This window comes from Somniosus microcephalus, chromosome 15 (genome assembly GCF_052327205.1).
Source record: "Somniosus microcephalus isolate GS21.2 chromosome 15, FLI_Smic_1.0, whole genome shotgun sequence".
NCBI classification, from domain to species: Eukaryota; Metazoa; Chordata; class Chondrichthyes; order Squaliformes; family Somniosidae; genus Somniosus; species Somniosus microcephalus.
In genome coordinates, this window is record NC_141001.1 from 35569381 (window position 1) to 35586501 (window position 17121).

Genomic DNA, 17121 nt, shown 5'->3' on the forward strand with positions numbered 1-17121 from the left:
ACTCTGTCCCCATGGGACTGTTCCCCAATGAGAAGACAGTGCCTTCAGCAAAGAAGAAGGGAAAAATTGGGAGTATAAAAATTGCTGTGTGATATTAGTGAACAAGAGTGCACACAGCTAACCTTCCAATGCACCACCATTGTTTCTGTGAAAGCAGACTCTAGGTGGTGCATACGTTGTGCTGCGAGTGACTCTCCTTCCAAAATTGCTCTCCATCGTAGGGAAGTACCAGGCCTCAGGTTATTGACTCCCGAAGGAGACGTGGCGGAGATTGGGAATTCGGTCAGGCCGAGGACCCCCTTTGTGGAATGCGCTGGCACTCCAGCACTTGGCCACCGTGCTAATTTTGCGTAATGGTCACCTTGACACACAAGTAACAGTGCTTGGGCACATTCATGTCGGTGTTTGAAATCTTGGAACTGTACTGATTTTCTGTCGTATTTGCCCATTGTAGGAAAATCTGGAGAAATGAAGGAGCGAGAGCTTTCCTGAAGGGGGCGTACTGCAGAGCCCTGGTTATCGCCCCCCTCTTTGGCATTGCACAAGTTGTTTACTTCCTGGGAATAGCAGAGACCATATTAGAGATGCTTCCGAGCAGACGATATTAACCCAAGTGGAGCACCTCTGCTAGACATCCGGCCTGGTTTCACAGGATTAAGTATGTCAGATGAACAGCACAGTTTTTGGAAACTAAAACTCAAATCACTGGCACGCTGCCTCATTCCCCCACACCCCCCACCACCACCTCCACCTTCATCACAAACAGAACTTTATTCTGCTTCTCCCAATCATTCCTAAAGACCATCAGTATTTTTTTGTTTGTTTTGTTTAAGTTGTTAACACTAGGATGAAAATGTGCCCGGGGTTAACCGGCACTAGATATTGTAAGAATTATTGTAGTTCTGTAACTCTTAAATTGATCAGTACTGATACAACAGAAATCTTTTAAAGGGATCACCCCATGAAAAGCAAAAGCTCCCCTCATCCAGTCATTCCCATGTAGGATGCAGAAGGAACAATGTGGGGGCCCGAATGGAGTTCCAATAGCAGAGCACACGTTAAATGGCTTGTTAATACTAGTTATTTTTGTTTTGGGGTTCTGTGCCTAGGTGCTGGGGGACTTTGTTTTTTTTAAAGAAAATGCTATGTAGAGTTCATCCTTACAGTACTGCCTTGAATATAATGGTGTTGGTTGTTGAATAACAGTTAATTTGGTCTTCTAACATCTAGGGGCTGAAATTTGACATGGGCAGGTACATAAAATGGGCGGTATTGCATTGGTCGCCTGTTCAATGCCCTGCCCGATATTTTCTATTGACTTCAGTGGAATTGAATATGGGACAGGGCATTTAACGACTGGCAGATGTGATACCGCCTGTCTTGTGTCCCCCGCCCAACTCAAATTTCAACTCCCGCTCTCCCAACCAAGTGTCTGGGTATCTTTAGTTCTGAAAATGTAACTTGAGACAAAGCAAATTTAAAGTGAAATTGGGCATTGCAAAATTTATGTGTGCGCAGAACAAAACGTGGAGAGATCAGGAGTCAGTAGCTGCTGGTGGTTAGGGACTGGTATCTGTTTGTACGAACTTTTCGGGCATCAAAGCTGGGACAGGAGATAGAGCCACCTGGAACAGTGTCGGAGAAACCTTGATACAGGCAGGATGGGCGATGGTGATTCATTTGAAATGATCCCGATCGTTTTTAAGCTTGAATGAAGTATTGAAAGCATGTCATTTTAATTCTAAGTGGTTCCTAGGAACATAGGAACAGGAGTAGGCCATTCAGCCCCTCGAGCCTGTTCCGTCATTCAGTGAGATCATGGCTGATCTGCGACCTAACTCCATATACTTGCCTTTGGCCCCAATCCCTTAATACCCTTGGTTAACAAAAAGCTATCAATCTCTGATTTAAAATTATCTAGTATCAATTGCCGTTTGCAGAACAGAGTTCCAAACTTCTACCACCCTTTGTGTGTAATAGTGTTTCCAAATTTCACTCCTGAAAGGTCGGGCTCTAATTTTTAGACACTGCCCCCTAGTTATGAATCCCCAACCAGCAGAAATAGTTTCTCTCTAGCTACCCTATCTGTTCCTCTTAATATCCTGAAAACTTCGATCAGATCACCCCATAACCTTCAAAATTCTAGGGAATACAACCCTAATTTGTGTAATCTCTCTTCATAACTTAACCCTTGAAGTCCAGGTATCATTCTGGTAAACCTACGCTGCGCTCCCTCCAAGGCCAATATATCCTTCCTAAGGTGTGTTGCCCAGAACTGCTCACAGTACTCCAGGTGTGGTCTAACCAGGGTTTTGTATAACTGCAGCATGACTTCTGCCCCCTTGTACTCTAGTCCTCTAGATATAAAGGCCAGCATTCCATTCGCCTTTTTGATTATTTTCTGCACCTGTTCATGACATTTTAATGATCTGTGTACCTGAACCCCCAAGTGTCTTTGGACCTCTGCTGTTTTTAGCTTTTTACCATTTAGAAAGTACAGTACCCTGTTCTATCCTTTTTAGGTCCAAAGTGGATGTCCTCACATTTGCTTACATGGAAATCCATTTGCCACAGTTTTGCCCATTCACTTAAGCTATATTGCCACTGGTCTTAATTAGCACATTGGTACAAAAATATTTTTAAAACTTTCACAAAAGCCGATGCACTTTAATCTTGAGTAATGCTCTTAATTCAAGTGCTCAAATTGCTACCACTGCCTACCATCAGCAGCGCCTGACCAGCAGCCACCAGTAGATCACTCTTGTGTGATGTAGTTCAAAATATTTTCTCCAGTAAAACCTTTATTTAGAAAGATAAAATTTCCTTTTCACAGTTCAAGTGGACATAGTGCAAAAATTCCAGAGGTCCACCATTATACTTTATTAAAATCCTGGTGACGCTGAAGCAGTAATTCTAGGTGTTAAATAACTAACAAACTGGTGAAGCTTTGTTCTGAAGGTTTGTGACATTTTCTGAACTCTACGATTCGATTACTGCCTGGTAATCCACTGCCCAGACATCTGGTATCTTTCTGTCAAACCTTCTGTACATTTATGTAATTTTCTGAGGGCTGGTATGCTTAAAATAATGCTGCTGTAGAATGGATCTAGAGAGAAGCTTTTGGATATACATGTCGTTATACATGCTGCTAGTATTTAATGGAAAGAAAAAACACGGGTACAATACACATAGGTTTAGCTTGGGAGAATTTTTTTTCTTAAAAGACAAGAGTAATATTTTTGTAAAAGAGACCATTTCTTCACACCCCTAAGCACCAATTCCTTTTACGGCCATGATTCTAAAATCCCTGATGCGATCCCTTGGGAATTCTGGAATGTAACGTTCTGCTTTTTTACAGTACAGTACTTCACGTACCTAGTGTGTCCGTGCTGATCCCAAAGTATTACTTGACCTCTGATTCACATGACTCGAGAGGATTATAGTCCCATTCCTTTTTGGAGGTGCTGAATATTTGTTTGTGTTTTAATTACCAATGAAATTGTATGCTTATAGGCTGTACAGGGATTTGAGGTCAGTGTTGGTTGTCGGGAAGTATTGAGCACACTTGAGGTAAGGACCACCCGTTAAATGACTCATCTCTGGCAAAAATTGCATTTGGAGCTTGAGACCTTAAAAGGTTCTTCCCATAACCGTGCAATATAGATAAAACTAAAATCCGTGGGAGGACTGGGTGATGCAGTGGGTTAGACTGTTGCCTTATACCTCGGACATGAGTTCAAATCCGATCTACACTAATGAGATGAAAGCTTCTTCCATCTGGTTGTAGCGGTCCTCTGTGAAATGAGTTTGGGCAGTCTCTCAAAACTGCTGGTAATTGGCACTAAATTGCCAATCTCACCAAGATACGTTATAGGATGACTGGTGTGGGAAGTGGGACAATATTATACTGGTGCCGTAGAGAGTACTCTTCAGGGGTTGTGGCAGAGCCACGTTGTTAGAGCAGAGTACTGAGAGTGCTTGATGCTGACACTTCATGTCCTGCCAACATCCTTCACCTTAATGAGCACAAGAAATACTGAATGCTTGAAATCTGAATTAAAAACAGAACATGGAGGGAGATAAGTTAAATCCATCAGTTGTTGATTGACCTGCCAAAATTTCCAGCATTTGCTGTTTATGTACACTACATTACAATGAAGCACTTCAATAGGCCCTGTAGAGTTTTCAGACTGTGACTTGAGAGTGTGCAATGGATTGTTGGACAAATTTCGCCCAGTGCATTATCCTAGCTTGTGCTCAAATGCATAGTTCCTCCCTGGGCGAGTCACATAATTACAACCCTGAACTTTTTTTTTGCCTTAATTCCTGTTTTGGAGCATTGGGATATTGTGGACAACATGGGTGCCCTGAAAATCAGTTGAGTAACTTGTAATTGCTGGAGGTAAAAGTGTTCTTTAGGGTTTGCTGCCAGAATTCCCCAAGGAACTAATGGAAGTGAAAGAATGATTGGTGGTACAATGGAACTATGCACCCTGAATTAAAACTAAATATGCATATGTAAAGCTGATTCATGTGTCATGCACCCTGTTGTATGAAATTGCAATCCCTGGCTAAGAATGTTTTAAAATAATTTTTAGATATATTTTACATATTTGCTATTCTGAGCTCTGCCTCTCCCTTAACCTCCTTTTGCTTGTAAGGCAGATGAGTAAACTGTACGTTTCCTGACCTGCCTGCAAGGAAGATTCAGAGAACCAGCAGCAAGATTGAATCAACTATGCACGTGTAAAACCTTGCTGCCTTTCCTTCACCCCAGCCTCATCCTTTATTGATTCGTATCATCATCTTCCCTCCCAGCCCTCAATAGCCTCATCTCCTCCATGACGCTTACCACTTGCTCCCTCAGTCCACCCGTGACCCAACTCCTAACAAAGCAACTACCTTTGCTGCACCAGTGCTTACTGGTTCCTTTTGCACAGGCATTATTTCCCCTGCCTCCCCACCTTAAAAACTGCTGAAATCGTACCACTCCCTTTCTTAAAAAGCCCAGTCCGAACTAGTCCATTCTCTCCACCACCACCCCGTGTCCAACCTTCCTTTCTCCTCTAAATCCTAAAATGTATCATCGCCACCCAGCTCCATTATCAGCTCTCTCACAATTCCCTGTTCGAATCCCTTCTGTTAAATCAGTCCATCCTCTTCTATTGCTACTCCTCCGTGGTCCAGCATGGCAGAGTCACCCTTACCTGGTCTGTACTCCCAACCCAGGTTCACATTGGGAGTGCCTTCAAGTTTCATCCTAGACCCCTTCCTGTTCCTCATTAGGGATGTTATTGCCCTTCAATAACATGATCCATAGGCATGGGGTTAGAGTCTACAGACCCATCACCACCCTTGTCTCCACAACAGCAAAGATGTTGTCCAGTTGCTTCTCCAACTTCAAGTTGTGGGTGAACCAGAGCTTTCTCTAACTATGCATTGGCAAGCCAAAGTAGTGTTATTCGGCTCCTGCCAACAATGTCAACTCCCAACACCTTCCACGGTATTGCTCAGGCTGGTCCAGATGGTGCACATCCTGGTCCTCTTTGACCCCGAGCTGAGCCTTGAACCCTATATCCTATCCATCACCAAAGCTGGTCACCACACTTTAGGAAGGATGTGAAGGCCCTTGAGAGGGTGCACAGGAGATTTACCAGAATGGTTCCAGGGATGGGAGATCTTAGCTACAAGGACAGGTTGGAGAAGTTGGATTTGTTTCCATTAGAGCAAAGGAGGTTGAAGGGTGATTTGATAGAGGTGTACAAGATTATGATGGGTTTGGATAGGCTAGACAGAGAAAAGCTGTTCCCACTAGTTGATGGTACAAGGGCTAGGGGACACAGATTTAAGGTTTTGGGCAAGAGATACAGGAGGGGTGGAATGTGAGGAAAAACTTTTTTACGCAGGGAGTGGTGATGACCTGGAACTCGCTGCTGACCGAAGTGGTGGAAGCGGAGACGCTCAATGTTTTCAATGGGAGACTGGATAGGCACTTCACAGAATCACAGAAACCCCACAGTGCAGATAGAGGCCATTTCGGCCCATCGAGCCTGCACCGACACATATCCCACCCGATCCCCGTAACCCCTACACCAACACATATCCCACCCTATCCCCGTAACCCCACGTATTTAATCCCCCTAACACTAAGGGTCAATTTATCATAGCCAATCAACCTAACCTGCACATCTTTGGACTGTGGGAGGAAACCGGAGCACCCGGAGTAAACCCACGCAAACACGGGGAGAATGTGCAAACTCCACACAGACAGTTGCCCGAGGCCGGATTCGAACCCGGGTCCCTGGTGCTGTGAGGCAACAGTGCTAACCACTATGCCACCATGAGGGAAATAAACCTGCAGGGCTACGGAGATAGAGCAGGGGAATGGGATTGACTGAATTGCTCTGCAGTGAGCTGGCATGGACTCAATGGGCCAAATGGCCTCCTTCTGTGCCGTTATGACTCTGACTATGACTTTCATCTCTCATTACTTCACCCCACCAGTGCTGAAACAGTTTGTTACTTTTAGTCTCAGCTTGTCCAGTGGCCTCTTTGCCGACCTTCTGAGCTCCATCCTGCACAAACTCCAAAATCTGCCACTGGCATACTGTCCTCCACCATGTCCCATCGTCCATCAGCCCTGCCCTCATGTTCTCTATTGACTCCCCGTTTCACAACTGACTGAGCTCAGAATCTTCATCCTTCTTTATAAATTTTTCCATGGTCTTACTTTGCCCGATTGCTGCAGCCTTGCATTCCAAACCATGCCCTTGAGTCCTTTGACTCTGGCATCCTATGCATCAATCCTTCCCTTCACCACAGATGGCAAAACCTTCAGCTGTCTTGGCCCTACTCTTTGGACCTTCTTCCCTAAACCCCTTTGCCTTGGCACTCTCCCCACAGGTAAAAGCCTAATCAAAATTATTCTTGCAGTGATTCGTTTTTTTCTATTACTGCTTGCTGTCAGTTTTCTGCTCTGTGAAGCATCTTGTGACATTTACTACATTGAAGTTGCTAGATAAATGCAAGTTGAGCTTCTGACCTTTGACCACGGACTTTCCCCAATGTTGTATATGCAAGCAATATAGAAACTGCACCATAAACATAGCAGCCATTGCTAACCAGCACTGCCAATTGTACCTTCTTGACATTTGTCACTCTTTTCCCCCAGAGACCATTTATAAAGTCAACTTATGAGGTGGGTCTTGGTGTCTACAGAGGCATTAGGCCTACCTCATTTATATTACAGCAGTGCTATACTAAAAAGTGCAGCTGATAGTAACCACACTGTTCTCCAGCCAGCAGCTACACTTTTGTAAGTATAAACGACCTGACCTTCATTGTTCTGACAGCAGTGGTGGGTCTTGTGAGCTGCCATCAGGTCTTCATTTAAAAGTACAGAGTAGGATTTCTTATTTTGCAGCAATGGGAATGGTGGATCTCCAGCTCCCAATAGGTTTTCCTTGGGACAGAGTAGAGCCGTGGATGGAGATTGCAGCTCCTTTGTTCAAGTGCCTCGCTGCGGCCTTGAGACTCCTCAATCAATATAAAAGCGACAGTATTATGATGCACCTATTCACTTCTGTAGGGCCACCCACCTTACTGACTCTCTCACTTAGGAACGTCCTAACTGCCATGTGTCGCAGGGTTACGTTGTGGTCCTTGCACCACTGTGTGTCTAACAGGCGAGTTTATATAATAAACTATTAGTTACTGCGTTTGTCATGCTAACTGTGTCCCTGTTTTGTAAAGCAGCATGAGGCGGGAGCAATCCATAATCCTATTTTCACAATGGGATTTTTTTTCCCAGATCAGCCCTTTTTTAAACTGTTTACTATTGCCATTTTAGTTATCTCTCTTTTAACAGTTATCCTATTAATAATGCATATTGGAATATCAAGGGTCAAGTATTGCTAATTTTTATATAAAAATTATATATCTAATGTATTCAATGCTGCTTAATAATTCCCCCTAGAATTATTCTGGAAGTACAGTATTTGCTTAACAAAGTGTTATTTTACGTAATTCTGTTGATGGAGTGACTTTTCTTTGTTTCTCCTGCTTCACTTAAAATGCAAAAGCAGCTCATTTGGTGGGAATTAATTCAGTGATTAATTGGAATGGTTCTGCTTTGAAGCAGTTTAGTGACATTTTGCTGCATCGGCTCTGTCGAGGGTGGTTTGGGTTTAGTGCGTCAGGGTAAGTGTAGGGCCCTTCAACTCACAGATAGCGACTGCTTTGGGTATCAGAAGCTCCACTATCGGGAGCTGTCAGAGCTAAATTTGAGGTATGGAAAATGGAGTTCTGAATCCGAAATAGGATTGGGAGTTTGCCTAGCAATGTCTCAGTGATCTGGTTTGTTCTTATCCATTTTCCCCTATAATTGGCTATAATATTGAGCAGCTATTCCATATTGTGGGGATCAAACATTGAATCCCAGCACAGAAACAGGCCATTTGGCCCAACGGGTCTTTGTCAATGTTTATACTTCACACGAGCCTCCTCCCACTCTAATTACCTCTTCTCAGTTCCACCCTGCCCGTATCCCTCTATTCCCTTCTCCTCATGGGTGCATCAAGCTTCCCCTTAAATTCATCAATGCTATCTGTTTCAAACACTCCATGTGGCAGTGAGTTGCCCATTCACTACTCTGAGTAAAGAAATTCCTCCTATTTGATCTGTTAGTGGCAATCTTGTATTTATGCCCCCTTGTTCTGGACTCGCCCACAAGCGGAAACAATTTTGCTGGTATTAACAGGAATACTGCTTTCAACCTATATTTTGTTTTTTTCCGTGTCTTAGTTTATTGGGAATAATCCTTGTGTTTAGGTTATCTATTTGAAAGACCTCTACTTTACCCTGACCATGGATAGACCCTTCCACTCATTACCATTTACAGTGATACCCTGAATTTGCCTACACTACCTCACAATTTACACAAGCACAATGGGGTTGATTTCAACTTCCAGCGGATTATGGGGACGGGGCAAGTGCAAAACACGCTTGCAGGTCTGAGTTTGAGGCCCAGGATACTTGAACACCTGGGCCTCATCTGCATGCTACTGGTCAGCTGCCTACCTGAATTGGGGGTGGGTGGGGCAGCAGCTGGCTGGCAGACGGGAATGGAAGTTCATGCAGCCGGAGGCCCGCACCAATTGGCAGGCTCGCCGGCGAGCAGGTAAGTCATGGGAACGGGGTTTTGGGAGGATCTTGCAGGATTCCAATGGTAAGGCTGGACACTCCATTTTAAAGGCCCTCCCACTCTGTTCCCGCTAGACGGGGTGGGATAAAATTCCCCTCAATGTGTCCCTGTCGGGCACATCTGCAACCTGACACTTTGTGATTAATCATTAGCCCACTCTAGTGCTAGTGCTCTCTCTCTCTCTGTCCATTAATCTTAATCGCTGCCTCTCTCTCCTCTGACAGACCTGCCATTAAGCAATTTTATGCACTTAATTTAGTAAAAAATAAAGTAAATTATTTATATCTTTCCATAAGCAAACTATTTAAGGAGACTTGTGCAATAATGCTCCCCCAATGGCAATCTTGAACATGCAGTGTACCCCCATCAAGTTGCAGACTTAAAGCCTGACGCTTGCATCAGTCCCATTGCCAGATATCCAGCACATCTTGCAGTCCAGCCGAGACATGGGCCTCAGCCCTCTACTTGTCCTATTCTGCTCGAGTAATTATCTGTGATAGTGTATGGCAGAATGATTAATCTTCTGCTATGCCTAATTTACAATAGAACTTTAAAGTGCAGCAATGAGGGCCCCAAGAACCTTATACAAATCACTACATTTGATAGCGCCAAGGATTTGGACACATCCATGATTGAGGAAGTCTCCATGAGGAAATGCTCGGCGGTGGCCCTCGACTTAAGCTGATAATAGATTTTGTTTAATTCTGCATGGCAAAGGAAAACAACAGTAATTTGCTTCTGCTAAAGAAAATTGGAACAATGATTAGTCCACCGTCAGTGGGATCAGGCCTGACACCTTATTGGTCCTGCACCCCCAAGTGTTGCATGCAAGTTGCCACCTATGTCTGCCTTTCTCCTCCACATCCTGGCTCCTGCAACATCCCGAGCTATTGGGCTATGAACTGATCCGTAGAGATACATGGACCGACAGGTCTGCCGAGAGCTACTGATGACAGACAGGTGGGTCATGAGTGACCCCTGAAATATTTGAGACCCACCAGTGAATTCTTCAAATAGAGCATAATGCATTTAACCCTGCCCAATTTATGTCCAAGTCCTGCCGCATCTTGTTGCATGCAGAGGAACGAAAGCCAGTTAAATTATATTTGTGCTTTAAAATTGGCTACCCTTTCAGTAAATCAATTATTTGTTCGTCTCCTATATTCTCAGTTGGCTCACAAACACCCAGGCAATCTGAGCATTGGGTCTGGATTCAGAATTACAGTTTTCACTTCTAATCCCAACTACAATCTGTTCTACGTTGCATTGTCAGTCACTGCACTTGTGTGGAGGAGCGACACGGAGCATGATCCAAACTGGACCAATTTGGTGCCTTCTTGGAATTGGCACAGTTGGAGGTGGGAAAAATTGCTGCATGATTTTTTGTTGAGCAAAAACAGAAAATAAAGCATTCTGAACAATAAGTTATACAAAGAGCACAACTCAGGATGGGTGAAGTGAACAGATGGAAACATTGACCACACTTTCAGTACAGAATTTTAGGAATCATGAGTCTTAATACCTGTGTTGTCTGTGGAATGACGAATGGAACACTGGGAATCATGCAGGCAATAGCACGATTACCACGACTGATGATGTAACGCTGGTCATACAGGGCAAGTAGTGAAAAGGATCAGTGGAGGGAAATTTTAGGTGTATTGTCTGAGAAATGAATGTACTTTACTAATGTGAAGCTGTTGATTGGTGGTGCTTGTGATGTTGGTAAGATTTTTTCCATTGCAACTGTTCGAAAAGAAACTGTGCTGTGCATTGTTCAATCAGTTATCATTCAGTTAATTCATATGCAAAATAATCTGTGCTTTCTATGCTAGTGCATTTCAGTGTCATGAATAATTAGTGTTGTAATTCTTCCAGTTTACAGTTTAACAATCCATGCAGATCTTGTTTTGTAAGCCAATTCCATTTATTGCAACACGATGTAATTTGTGCAATATCCCTGAACCGAACTAGCAGCAGTTTGAAGAGTGAGTTTAGTGATATTTATTTTGGCATAAATGTTTTGTTTTTTGGGGCGGGGCCGGGGGGGTGGGGTTGAGGGCAGGGAAAGTATCTCACATCGATGGTGACCTCACTACTTATATTAACACTTCTGCCTGTTTTACATGCAGTGGTCATTAGCATTGAGCTTGTTAAAGTTCTCCTTGGTTGTTGTTTTCAGATGTGTGACTTTTTTCTTCATGTGACCTTTGTCAGCATGGTGCAACTGATACAACCTTGGGTTTGAGTACACATAATCCAGTGTTAACTGAGGGAGTGCTACATTCAGAGGTGTCGTACTTCAAATGCAACATTAAACTGAGGCCGCACCAATAGCCTGCTTGTCCAAGCACTTCAGGTGACTGTTAAAGTTCCCATGACACTATTTGAAGATGATTGTGGACTTCTTCTGTTGTCCTGGCCAACATTCCTCCCTCAACCAATACCACCAAAAGGAAATGAATTAGCTGATTGTTCATATCAGTATACCATGAATGCAAAGGGAGAAGAAGAATGTTTGGTTCCTTGTTCTCCATCATGCTGCTGGCAATGGGCAGGACTGGGATTTGTGCTAGTGAGCAAAACCCTTAAAATTAGCGCTGACCAGAATATTTAATCTGAATTTTGAGGAGTGTAGAAATGGGCCTTGCTTTTTAAGAAAAAAATGAGCAAGAAGGGAATTGATTGATTTCATATTGTAACATTATTCTGCCAGTGGGTGCACTTTCAAAAAATGACTTGCGAATAGTTCAGTGCAGAAGTTTGGTTGGTGTGTGCAATTACCTATTATACTTCTCTGCAGGCTTATGAACTGGGCAGTTTGGGAGTCAGGAAATTACCCATAAGGCACCCTGTGATTTCAAAAGCAGATTCACTGCAGGTTAAATGAGCTAATGAAAAAATTTCCACAACATTTTAGCAGTGATTTGCTGTTTTTAAACTAATAGGGAGAAATGAAAATTCAGATACTTATTGCTGATCACAGCTTAAAAGTTAATCCAGAGTCTAATGACATTCTTTTAAAATATTGACAACTAATTGTTAAAGCCCAGTGTTAAAAAGTCCAAAATCCTGAACCGACACCTCTTTAAAATTTGCAGCAAACTGCATGAACTGTTCTGCCAGATGATGTCACAGTTTAATTAGATACTGCAAGGAGAATAGGGGTAATGCAGCAAATGATGTAATCAGAGGAACAGTCCGTTTGGTTGGTTGGGAGTGGACTGCATTTGACAATCTTGAGGGTATAATTCAGGATCTGAATCCTTTGACCATTGTAACTTAAGCATGTAGTCAGTTAGAAAAATTTTGACATTGACGGTTTAGGTTGAAGATTTACTTCAGAGTTGAATAAGTAACAAGACAACATTTGAACAAAAGTTAATTGGAGATATTTAACAGCTCTGCATTACTAAACACTAGGAGGGGGGGAAATTTGGTTGGTTAGCGCCTCCGGGGGGGTGCTAACGGGGCACGGCGATTTTAGCGTCGCTCGCGAAATTGACAAGTCATTTTGCAGCGGCGCTAAACACTACCGCCACGATCTCCTGCGCCCAGAGATCGTGACGCCAGTCAAGCATGCAACGCCCCGGTAGCGCCCCAGACCGGATATTGAGTTGCGCCCCCTGCCTTGGCGCCTGCCGCTAGGAACAACAGGTAGAGGGAAACGTTTTTAAGTAGGGAAGGGGCTGGGGGAGCGCTATTTAAAGGCGGGTGCTTCCTGCCTTTTCTTGTCGGCAAAATTTTTGGTTTTAACGCTGTCCTAAGGAGTTTTGGCCCTCAGCACCACTTTTGAGGTTCCTAAGCGCCGAGCTCTTTCCCTGGGTCTATTCATTAGCGCTTCCAACACAATTGCTTTTGAGGTCTCTCCAGGCCAAGATTCAAGGCTGCAATGAGCAAAGAGTGGCTGGCCAGCAAGATGGCCCCTCCCCTTTAAGAACTGGATGGCGCCAGTCTGTATGGTTTCCATGGTAATTGATCGCCTAAGCTTCGGTAGTACTCTGAGGTAGCGCCTCGCTCCCTGACGTTTGCTCCTTAAGAGAGGTGTGTAGCGCCTAATTTAGCGCTCCAATCACCTCCTGGGACGATAGAGGCGAATTTTGCAGTCAGAGGCGATAATTAGTGCCAGGTGCTAAACTTTGCGCCCGGTCGATGATAGCGCCCCAAAATGGGTGATACCAAATTTTTCCCCCTAGCTCTTTAATGATATACAATAGAGTGCAATTTATAAATGTCTGTTTATTTAAAAAAATTATGGAAATATGTGCTGGACAATTTGTGCAAGAATATAGTTAAGATTATATTTTTGTGTATTTGCCCATTATTGCAGAATAATGGAGGTGATAATTGACCTGCAAATCATTAAATCTGCCGTGTTTTAGTTTCCGCTGTACTGGGAACAGCTCTCGTTACTACATTAATTAAAGTTTCAAAAGAAATTGGAGCTGACTTATTTTTGTGCTTATTGTTCTGAACAGCACGCGCTTCCCCCCTCTTAGAAAAACTTTTTTTTTAAATAGATGTTTTAAAAGAAAAATAGTATTTTCCGAACTCTCTGAAAATGTGAAATGTTTTCCTCAGCAGTGGGTTGTTTAAATGCAGTTGCAATTAAGATCCAAAGTTAACCCGCTGTGATGTGTGTAATATTGTGAATTACTGTTGTTTGAAGTGAAGCCCTGTACACTGCGTTCAGTAGCTGCTGCTGCGCTGTTTAAATCTATAAATGGATTGCATAAAAAGAATCATTGAATTCTGTGTAATTTATGTCATGTGGCAAAATAATAAAGGTTGTTGAGACCAAAGCACTGAGTGGAATCAGTTTATGCCTCATCTATTTTTCCACTACTATTCCTGATGGTGGATATTATGTTAGCTTGGCTCAGTCAGCAGCTCACTGGCCTCTCGAGTCAAAGGCCATGGGTTCAAGTCCCACTCCAGGTCTTCAGCATGTGAAATTAGGCTGATGCTCCAGTGCAGTACGAAGGAAGTCCTGCTTTCTCAGATAAACCTTTGTCTGTTTGTTCCTCTGGTGAAAGGGACTTTAAAGATGTCATGCCACGATTGAAAGAGGAGGTGCCATGCTTCAAGTGCAACATTAAACTCATCCCCCACTCCCTATAGGGACAGCAGGTGAATTTAGTGAGAGTTATAGGGACAGCAGGTGAATTTAGTGAGTTATACGGACAACAGGTGAATCTAGTGAGAGTTATAGGGACAGCAGGTGAATTTAGTGCGAGTTATATGGACAACAGGTGAATCTAGTGAGAGTTATAGGGACAGCAGGTGAATTTAGTGAGAGTTACAGGGACAGCAGGTGAATTTAGTGAGAGTTATAGGGACAGCAGGTGAATTTAGTGAGAGTTATACGGACAGCAGGTGAATTTAGTGTGAGTTATAGGGACAACAGGTGAATTTAGTGAGAGTTACAGGGACAGCAGGTGAATTTAGTGAGTGTTATAGGGACAGCAGGTGAATTTAGTGAGTTATAGGGACAGCAGGTGAATTTAGTGAGTTATAGGGACAGCAGGTGAATTTAGTGAGTTATAGGGACAACAGGTGAATTTAGTGAGAGTTACAGGGACAGCAGGTGAATTTAGTGAGAGTTATAGGGACAGCAGGTGAATTTAGTGAGTTATAGGGACAGCAAGTGAATTTAGTGAGAGTTATAGGGACAGCAAGTGAATTTAGTGAGAGTTATCGGGACAGCAGGTGAATTTAGTGAGAGTTATAGGGACAGCAGGTGAATTTAGTGAGTTATAGGGACAGCAGGTGAATTTAGTGAGTTATAGGGACAGCAGGTGAATTTAGTGAGAGTTACAGGACAGCAAGTGAATTTAGTGAGTTACAGGGACAGCAGGTGAATTTAGTGTGAGTTATAGGGACAGCAGGTGAATTTAGTGAGAGTTATACGGACAACAGGTGAATCTAGTGAGAGTTATACGGACAGCAGGTGAATCTAGTGAGAGTTACAGGGACAGCAGGTGAATTTAGTGAGAGTTATAGGGACAGCAGGTGAATTTAGTGAGTTCCAGGGACAGCAGGCGAATTTAGTGAGAGTTATAGGGACAACAGGTGAATGTAGTGAGAGTTATAGGGACAGCAGGTGAATTTAGTGAGAGTTATATGGACAGCAGGTGAATCTAGTGAGAGTTATAGGGACAGCAGGTGAATTTAGTGAGAGTTATACGGACAACAGGTGAATCTAGTGAGAGTTATAGGGACAGCAGGTAAATTTAGTGCGAGTTATATGGACAAGTGAATCTAGTGAGAGTTATAGGGACAGCAGGTGAATTTAGTGAGTTACAGGGACAGCAAGTGAATTTAGTGAGAGTTATAGGGACAGCAAGTGAATTTAGTGAGAGTTATCGGGACAGCAGGTGAATTTAGTGAGAGTTATAGGGACAGCAGGTGAATTTAGTGAGAGTTATAGGGACAGCAGGTGAATTTAGTGAGTTATAGGGACAGCAGGTGAATTTAGTGAGAGTTATAGGGACAGCAAGTGAATTTAGTGAGAGTTATAGGGACAGCAGGTGAATTTAGTGAGAGTTATAGGGACAACAGGTGAATATAGTGAGTTATAGGGACAGCAGGTGAATTTAGTGAGAGTTATAGGGACAGCAGGTGAATTTAGTGAGTTATATGGACAACAGGTGAATTTAGTGAGAGTTACAGGGACAGCAGGTGAATTTAGTGAGAGTTACAGGGACAGCAAGTGAATTTAGTGAGAGTTATAGGGACAGCAGGTGAATTTAGTGAGTTATAGGGACAGCAGGTGAATTTAGTGAGAGTTACAGGGAGAGCAAGTGAATATAGTGAGAGTTACAGGGACAGCAGGTGAATTTAGTGAGAGTTACAGGGACAGCAAGTGAATTTAGTGAGTTATAGGGACAGCAGGTGAATTTAGTGAGAGTTACAGGGACAGCAAGTGAATATAGTGAGAGTTACAGGGACAGCAGGTGAATTTAGTGAGTTATAGGGACAGCAGGTGAATTTAGTGAGAGTTATAGGGACAACAAGTGAATTTAGTGAGAGTTATAGGGACAGCAGGTGAATTCAGTGAGAGTTATACGGACAACAGGTGAATCTAGTGAGAGTTATAGGGACAGCAGGTGAATTTAGTGAGAGTTATAGGGACAGCAAGTGAATTTAGTGAGAGTTATAGGGACAGCAAGTGAATTTAGTGAGAGTTATAGGGACAGCAAGTGAATTTAGTGAGAGTTATCGGGACAGCAGGTGAAATTAGTGAGAGTTATAGGGACAGCAGGTGAATTTAGTGAGAGTTATAGGGACAGCAGGTGAATTTAGTGTGAGTTATAGGGACAGCAGGTGAATTTACTGAGTTATAGGGACAGCAGGTGAATTTCGTGAGAGTTATAGGGACAGCAGATGAATTTAGTGAGAGTTATACGGACAGCAGGTGAATTTAGTGAGAGTTTCTGGACAACCGGTGAATCTAGTGAGAGTTATAGGGACAGCAGGTGAATTTAGTGAGTTATAGGGACAGTAGGTGAATTTAGTGAGAGTTATAGGGACAGCAGGTGAATTTAGTGAGAGTTATAGGGACAGCAGGTGAATTTAGTGAGAGTTATAGGGACAGTAGGTGAATTTAGTGTGAGTTATAGGGACAGCAAGTGAATTTAGTGAGTGAAAGGGACAGCAGGTGAATTTAGTGAGAGTTAAATGGACAGCAGGTGAATCTAGTGAGAGTTACAGGGACAGCAGGTGAATTTAGTGAGAGTTTTCGGGACAGCAAGTGAATTTAGTGAGAGTTATAGGGACTGCAGGTGAATTTAGTGAGAGTTATAGGGACAGCAGGTGAATTTAGTGAGAGTTATCGGGACAGCAGGTGAATTTAGTGAGGTATAGGGACAGCAGCTGAATCTAGTGAGTTATAGGGACAGCAAGTGAATTTAGTGAGAGTT

The 17121-nt window shown here is 43.2% G+C and overlaps 1 protein-coding gene across 2 annotated transcripts in view; it reads left to right on the plus strand.

Annotated features, from left to right (window-relative positions):
• slc25a22a (solute carrier family 25 member 22a) overlaps nucleotides 1-14006 on the plus strand; it is a 146519-nt gene extending 132513 nt beyond the window's left edge. For both annotated transcript variants that reach the window (XM_086007645.1, XM_086007646.1), the window contains exon 10: nucleotides 455-14006. In XM_086007645.1, coding sequence (XP_085863771.1) covers nucleotides 455-608 — 154 coding nt within the window. In that variant the 3' untranslated portion in view covers nucleotides 609-14006. The remainder of the gene's footprint in view (nucleotides 1-454) is intronic.
• Nucleotides 14007-17121: the final 3115 nt, after the last annotated feature.